At 47.5% G+C, this 8,245-nt stretch overlaps 1 protein-coding gene across 1 annotated transcript in view; it reads right to left on the bottom strand.

The window, feature by feature from the left end:
* LOC108788755 (probable E3 ubiquitin-protein ligase TRIML1) overlaps nt 1–3,045 on the bottom strand; it is a 5,598-nt gene extending 2,553 nt beyond the window's left edge. The window contains exons 1-2 of the mRNA XM_018558609.1: nt 2,228–3,045; nt 993–1,757 (exon numbers count right to left, since the gene is read on the bottom strand). Of these exons, the coding sequence (XP_018414111.1) occupies nt 993–1,757; nt 2,228–3,045 (1,583 nt within the window). The remainder of the gene's footprint in view (nt 1–992; nt 1,758–2,227) is intronic.
* Nucleotides 3,046–8,245: the final 5,200 nt, after the last annotated feature.

The raw sequence follows: 8,245 nt of genomic DNA, 5'->3' as shown, positions 1-8,245 counted from the left end.
GTACTTGTATCTGTGAGGACTTGGAATGTATCAGTACTTGGTATCTGAGCATCCTTAACTGACACCGACACTGCTACAATTATATCAGTGATACATTGTGTTTAAGTCTATGCCAGTTCGTTTTGGATGGTGTTTGGTAAGATCGGAACCTTTGTTATTTGGGGCTACGTGTAGAGATAACTCTGTACCAGACAGAAAGTTAGTGAAACTCCACAACAAAGACACAGACAAGCAGACATCTGTCACAGCTCTCGCCTCCCTCTTCCCTGCTAAAGAAAGGTATTTCTATTTCTTTTATCCAAATTGATTGCGCTAGGAAAATGTGAAATAAATAGATAGATAAATAAATGAATAAATAAAATACCAGCTGCAACAATGTGTATCAAAATGATCAAATGTAGGCTAATATGTTGCGCTTGGTGTGTGTATTCAACCTTTTTGAACAATAGTAAAAATGTGATCAAAGTTTATAGAAAACAAATCGTGTCTCTGGTGATACTAATTCAAAGTGCTTTTAGGATCTTTAAATCTTGAAGGAGTAAGTGAAACAACTAAGTAACTGATTGGATAATTCAATAAATAAATAAACCTTGCCTCGTCTTTTGTTGTTCAATCTTCTACTTTGTGGTAGTAATTTATGTGTAAAAACCGCACATATGTGATCTGAGGCAATGAGGTTTACTGTCGGTGGCCGCTGTGGTAGCGCAGACACATTGCACATGCTCAGTATGTCCCCACAAACAAATTAGCCACTGGCACTGAGGTTTATTGTTGGCAGTCATCTTGGTTGTGGCAACGGGGACAGTTGTGGCAACGTCCCTGCCCACAACAAAGAGGGCTGCAGCATGCTTTTTGTGGGCAAAAAGGTACAGTGAGTACTGGCACTGGAAAAACCTAAATCCCCACCCACTGGCCAACTATTTTGTCTAATTATTCCACCAATCCAATCCCTCCTCTGTGTGACGTCACCAGACTGTGGGCGGAGCTCTCACAATTCCCGAGTTCCCCCACAGATCTTTATAGAACCTCTCCCTACCCGTAACCCAGCATGGAGGGGCTCAGTGAAGGTGGTGGTGAAGGTGTGGAGGTGTCGGATCGGGTCACACAGATCATAAAAGGAGATCCGCCCGGCCTCATAATCCAGATATATCCCGACTCTGGTACTGGAGATATTGGGGGGTAAGAGGATCTGATTACTGTCATGTATCACTAAATACTGATTACCATCCCTGACCAAACCCCAGGACTTGTTATTCCTTCCAATCAGTGACTGCACTCCTCCTCTCCTCCCTATACTGGGGTAACACATCCCGACTCTCCATTCATCTGACCCCCCGACATCCACTTCCCAGTAATGTCGCCCTGAGGAGAAACTCCGACTGCCTAACACCTGAGGACACTGAAATCTCTGTGGAGTTTTTGGGTGATTCTGGTCTATCTCTGACCTGGATACAGTTTTCCTGTCATGTGATATCTGTAGATAATTATGAGCTGTGCTCACATCCAGTAATATGTCTTCAGCTTCCTGTATATAGAAGGATACATTTACCTCTGTTATTATATCAGATAAACCTGTGTGTAATGTGTGTGAGAGCCCAGCCACATCCAGACCCCCTCCATCACGGAGGAGTCTATCATGTCTCTCTCTGTCCTCATCATCTCCATCCTCAGTATCACACAAGTCACCTGTGTCTGATTCCTGTAAGACAGTCAGTGGATCCGTCATGTTACACAGCTCCTCAATGTCACGCATCTTCCTGGACAGTAGACATGTGCGATTCGTTTCGTTCCGAATCGAAATTCGGACGAATTTTCGTAAATTCGGACATTCGAATGTATCCGAATTCCGAATTACAGACATAACGAATGTATACGAATCCGAATTTCCATTTCTGAAATTCGGTAGCGTTAGTTCGAACGTTCGTTTCGTTTTCTGTTCTTATTCGTTTCTTATTCGTTTCGTTCGTTGGAGCAAAGTGACATTAGAGAAGGAGAAAAATATTTTTTCCCCCTCAAATGTCACTTTTGCTGCAAACGAATAAGAAACGAATAAGAACAGAAAACGAAACGAACGTTCGTACTAACGCTACCGAATTTCGTCCGAATCCGAATTCCGAATCCGAATTGACTTTCACACCCGAATCCCGAAAAACGAAATAACACAAATCCGAATTTAAAACGAAACGAAACTAAACAAATTTTTTGGCAGTGCACATGTCTACTGGACAGCTCGTCCTTCTTTATTTCCAGCTCCCGGATCTTCTCCATCACAGAGATGGAGACCCGCTCTGCCCTCCCGGAGATCTCACTCAGGACTTTCTTCTCCAGGTCTTCCAGACGTCTCCTGAGCTCTCTAATCAGGGCAGAGACTCTCTCTGTGTCACCGGCTGCTATTTCTTCTACTTTCCTCCTGTGTTCCTGCAGACTCTGGACTCTTTCCTCCGTCTCCTCTCTCTGTGTCAGAAGTTTCTGCAGAATATTCCTCAGTGTCTCCTTCTTCTTCTCAGAAGCCTCATCCAGTGACTCCATCTTATGGCCGGTGTGTCCTCCAATCAGACAACAAGACATACAGACACAGATATCATCCTCAGTGCAGTAATACTCCAGGATCTTCTTATGGACGGAGCACTTCCTGCTCTCCGTGGACAAGGTGGGGTCACATAAGATGTGTTCCGGAGACTTCTTGTGGACTCTCAGGTGTTTATCACACAGAGAAACCTCACAGAGCAGACAGGATCTCACAGCAGGTACCGGGGAGTCCACACAGTAGGTACAGAGGACCCCGGACTCCTCCGGATCTGGCTGAGCAGACAGGAAACTCTCCACTATGTTACGCAGTGTTATGTTCCTCTGCAGTGCAGGCCGCTCCTGGAACTTCTCTCTGCATTCAGGACAGGAATGACCTCCAGACCCCTCCTGGGTATGCAGCACACGATCAATACAGTCCCGGCAGAAGTTGTGTCCACATTTCAGGGTCACAGGATCTGTATAAATGTCCAGACAGACGGAACATTCCAGCTCAGCTCTCAGATCAGCAGACGCCATCGCTGACAGCAGAAGAGAGAAATGAAGGTGAAAGTCTCTGACGCGGTGGAGAATACCGTTGGGTTGGTCACATTCTCCTACACAGGGCGAGGCCGGATCAGTAATAACAGACACGGAGATCAGAGTACAGAAGAGGGAGGTTTTATCACAGTAGTAAAGATAAGCATTCCGCCCAACATTAGACGAGGGAGATAAAGAGGGACAGACGGGTGTAGAGAAGAATCACGGCACACTAAGTGCACTGAGAAGAAAGGTGGGCGTGGCTGCATAATCCTGAAAAGGGGTGTGGTTATATAAAGTCTATGCCTACTATACACTGCACCCATATACTGAAGTCCTTGTACCCCTAAAATATATCTTCATTATTGTGCCAACACCCCGACATGCAGACAGTTAAGCCAGGTGCCATGTAATGACTCGCTGCCTGGGTTCCTGATTGGTGGCGAAGCTGGCCAATCAGGAAGCCAGGCGGCAAGTCATTACCAGGAAAAAAGAAAAGGCTAGTTGCACTCCTTACCGGTATGACCCCGTGATCGGGGGAGGGGTGCATGGAATGACTGCGGAAGGCGCCACCAAATACAGATAATTGCAGAAACGTCACCAGCACACCAAATCCTTACAGGACGTAGATTTATTGCAATGCCTGATGAAGGGACCCCGTGTGGCCCCCAAAGCGCTCGTGTAACTGACATGAGTTTGCAATAAATCTACGAATTTTGATCCTGTAAGGATTTGGTGTGCTGGTGACGTTTCTGCAATCGGCAAGTCATTACCAGCCCCCTTGGCTTCCTGATTGGCCAGAAAGCCAGCTCCTTGTTCCCTCGTCACCTGGTGACGGCTTCCCTGCTAATCGGGAAGCCGGGTGGCGAGTCTTTACACTCCGCCTGGCTTCCTTAACGGGACTTCCGGTATCGGTGAGTACCGAAAAAAACAGTATTGGTGCATCCCTACTTTAGATACAATTTAATTGGCCAATTGTACAATATAAAATAATATCCAAATCCGAGATGTAGAAGGCACAAAAAGTTTTCCATTTTCCAGTACAGATTATGTCTTACGTCACATGAATGGGGGAGGGTTATTAATAATTCATACTGGAGGTTATGGAGTCTACATATTAATATAACGTCATGTATGGATCGATGTTCCGGGAATGAGGACATCATAAGTGTTATTACACCCACATTGGTTCTTTCCTCCAGAATGATATGTGGGCCGATCACTGGGCTGATGTCCGGTCACAACTCATCTACAAGAGACACAAAACCCAACCAATGATCCATAATCAGCGGGATGGGAACTTACCTGAGTGGCGGCTCCCATGCTGCCGCTTTCCAGGATGATTGATGACACCAGAGCTAGAACTACAGAGGGACTGTTTGTCAGGAGATCCCTCCACCCTACAGTGCCTGCAGAGGTCCTGTGCTCCCACCAACAGGACGCAGTCTGGATCCATGGGACTATGGGATATTGGTCAAACGCCAGGGCAATCATTCAGGATCTGGGATGGTCGGGGGGTCTGGTTAGGTGAAATCAGGTGAGAGAAATATGTAGGCTGCTATTGGTGAATCTTCATCTGAAAATAGCAGCTGCTATGCTGATCCAGTATCTTCATTAGGTTTTCATATATTACCTGTGACGAACTGAACAGTCACTGGGGCTGCTGGAGGAGTCTCCTTCCTAGAGACTATGGACCAATCCCTATTTGCCCTGTTTCGAGTCCTCATTTGCATGGCCGAGAGGACCTAGGTGAGGACTGGAGAATACTTTGCAGTTGACCAATAGGAAGGTGGTCGGTTGGGCCACCTTCAAACTGTTGTTTTATCTAAGTGTGTGTGTGCATCCAATAAACGTGATTCCTGTTTGAGCTTACATACAGCCTACCTGGTGTTTGTTCTGAGCGATCACCACTGGACAGCTGTAGTTCCAATCCCAAATTATCGGATGTCCGAAATATCAGACGCTGCGGTCTGAAATCTGAGGAGTGCCGGGAGAGTGGAACCGAGCGAGCATTACCCATAACCAGTTTACAGATCATTGTTTCATCCTTTACTACATTGTAGACATGTGCACTGCCAAAACATTTGTTTAGTTTCGTTTTAAATTCGGATTTGTGTTATTTCGTTTTTTCAGGATTCGGGTGTGAAAGTCAATTCGGATTCGGACGAAATTCGGTAGCGGTAGGTCGAATGTTTGTTTCGTTTTCTGTTCTTATTCTTTTCTTATTCGTTTTGTTCGTTCGTGACATTTGAGGGGGGGAAATATTTTTCTCCTTCTCTGATGTCACTTTGCTCCAACGAACGAAACGAATAAGAAACGAATAAGAACAGAAAACGAAACGAACGTTCGACCTACCGCTACCAAATTTCAGAAATGGAAATTCGGATTCGTTTGCATTCGTTATGTCTGTAATTCGGAATTCGGATACATCCGAATGTCCGAATTTCCGAAAATTCGTCCGAATTTCGATTCGGAACGAAACGAATCGCACATGTCTACTACATTGCTAGGATTCAAAAAGACCCAGGGTGCCCTTCAGAACAGTGGTGGTGAAAAGTTGCAGAGTTCCTCAGTGAGCAGGGTTCGTGTCCTTTTGTTCTCCTCGTCTCTCCTGGTTTCCCTCTCTATCCTTTTTATTTGTAATGGTGACTCTTCTCCTCCACTAGAACCTCGAGTACTTCTCTCGCCGAGTCCAGACACAGTTGTCTTCTTGCTGTTTGGCCTTTAGTGTCAGACTGGAAGCTTCTAAAGGACTTTCTAGAAGACACTGATGGGTGACCAGCACAGAACATGTCTATATGTGCCTGGAACACCAAGTAACAGTCCATCTCTCCTCAAATACGGTGTGTTCCCCTTAACATGGAGAGGAGCTCCACAGAAGGATCGCAGAAGATTGGGAGGATTCATTGAATCAGAGCCAAGCACAAGGAGTTAACAGCTGAGGTCTGGAGCTCCACTGAGGACGTCAATGGCTGAGTCACATCTTAGAGATGCGTTGTGATGTGGGAACGTCATTATGAATGGACTCCCAACACACCACGAAGGATCAAAAAAACACACCTGACCCATTACACCAACCCATCGTACTTTTCTCTACCTCATTGAGGATTCTGTGTTGTGCCTTGGGAGTCATCGTGGCTGGGCGTCCACTTATAGATGGATCCACCCACTGATGGATGTCTAACCAATGTGAGATCGCTTGATATCCCTTTCAAGCCTTATGGAGACAGGGCAGCCATCAGAAATTTTGGGGCCCCTTACACGGCTTTAGGCCCCCCCCCCCTCAGGGCTGCATTCCTCCCCCCTTTCCTTCCATCCTTCCTAGCTCCTCTCACCTGCACACGTGGCCTCGTCTGCCTGCCGGACCGGCCAGAAGTGACGTCACTTCCGCCACTCCGACATCAGACGAGCAGCGTCGCTGATGGGGCCCTAGCTTGTCTCAGAGCCGCTGGAGCGGCAATGCTGGGGACCTGCGCTGCTAGGGCCAGGCCTCCGCCTCCTCGCCCTTCACCGTCGGCCGATAGTCATGTAAGGGACCCGGGCGGGCCCCCCAGGCTGCCCGGGCCCCTTACATGAGTATTGGCCGTACCCCCCTGATGGCTGCCCTGTATGGAGATCAACTTCATTGGACTCCAGGTGTGCAAAGCTGCTGACTCCAATCAGCTTTCCATGAAGTTCATATCACGTGATCCACCTTGTGAATAAGTAAGGAGTAGTTGTCACTAAAGGGTTCAAATAAATGTAAATAAAAATCAGCTTCTCTCTCTCATTTTCAAATCTTAACTGAACAAACTGAAGAGAGAAGCTGATTGGTTGCCGTGGGCAACAGCTCCAGATTCTGTCTGCTCCAGTTTCGATCAATTCCCCCCCCATTGTGCCTGTGTATTGTTGGTACCGAGATGAGGACCAGATCACATTTTATGGCAAATTGCTGCAGATAAAACCAGTTCATTCCGAGGGGTTCACATACTTATTCTTGCCACTGTAGTAGTCAGTCATAATCCAGCCAGGATAGTCTAACAATACTAAATAATGAAACATGAAGGAGCGGCATCCATTGTAAGTGATTTCATCCGCATTTCAAATAGATTTAACACCTTTATGACTTTTAATATCACTTTATTGTGTATACCTGACCAGTGGGGTTCATTTAGACCCTTGGTTCTCAACTGGTGGTGGGTCGCGACCCCATGTCCAGCGGGTCGCCACATGCCTTCCACTTTTCTAGGTGAGAGGATCCTCGGCCTCCCCCTAGCGCAGCACTGTCAGTTCTCGCGCCGAGCAGCCATTCACAAATATGATTGCCCGGTGCTGAGTGTCGGCTTGGGGTGGGGCTGTGGCCGCGAGGGAGCTCCATCCATATGTGCATTGCTTACAGCTCATCACATTCTGGCTCCCAGGAACCTCTACGGTGCGCACAGGAGCTTTACAAGCAATACACATATGGATGGAGCTCCATCACGGCACAGCAGACCACACCGGACCCCAGGTTGAGGATCCACTCCAATTTCCGTAAGGGCAACCCAAACACACCTCCCACCCGCAGTTCGATCGCCTGCACCGGAAAGCGCAGTACCGCAACATGGAACATGGCGGTGCGACTTGGGGTCGAGACTTAATGACCGAGGACAAATGTGGGTCCCGAGGTTACACACGTTGAGAACCACTGGCTTTAGACCCTTCGTACTCTCCCTGGAACTGTATCTGATGTGTCTGCATCTCAAAAATGGTGAAATCCTCACTTGCGCCAAAACAGGCGCGTGCGATACAAATGTAGCGCTCACCCCCGAAGGAGCCGCTGGATGGTCGGGTCTTCCATGGTCTGTCTAGGGATTTCGAAGCACATGGCTGCCCCCAATAGCACTCACCACCTCCAGTGGCCACAGACAAAGTCCAGGCAGTAGATCAAAGCTGAATCTCTTATAAATGCCGAACTCCAGGGAGAGAGGGGGAGGGTCAGGTCCATCCCGGACGAGGTAGACTCCTTTTCTTAGAAATCTTGGGGCAGGACTTCTGTAGAGTCTCTCTCATCCTTTTGAACTCCTTACCGCAACCAGTCCGGCCATCACAGACTTGGACCTTTAAGCCCTACAGGCAATCTGTGCAGAGAACATCTGGCAAGCAGCACTTTAGAAGTCCTCATCTATGTCCAATTCCAGTCCTCCAGACAGGGCCGGATTTACTCTCCATCTGGCGCCAG

The sequence above is a fragment of the Nanorana parkeri genome, unplaced genomic scaffold (genome assembly GCF_000935625.1).
Source record: "Nanorana parkeri isolate BGI_ZX_2015 unplaced genomic scaffold, ASM93562v1 scaffold348, whole genome shotgun sequence".
In the NCBI taxonomy this organism is placed as follows: domain Eukaryota; kingdom Metazoa; phylum Chordata; class Amphibia; order Anura; family Dicroglossidae; genus Nanorana; species Nanorana parkeri.
This window is presented reverse-complemented; position numbering and strand designations above follow the sequence as displayed.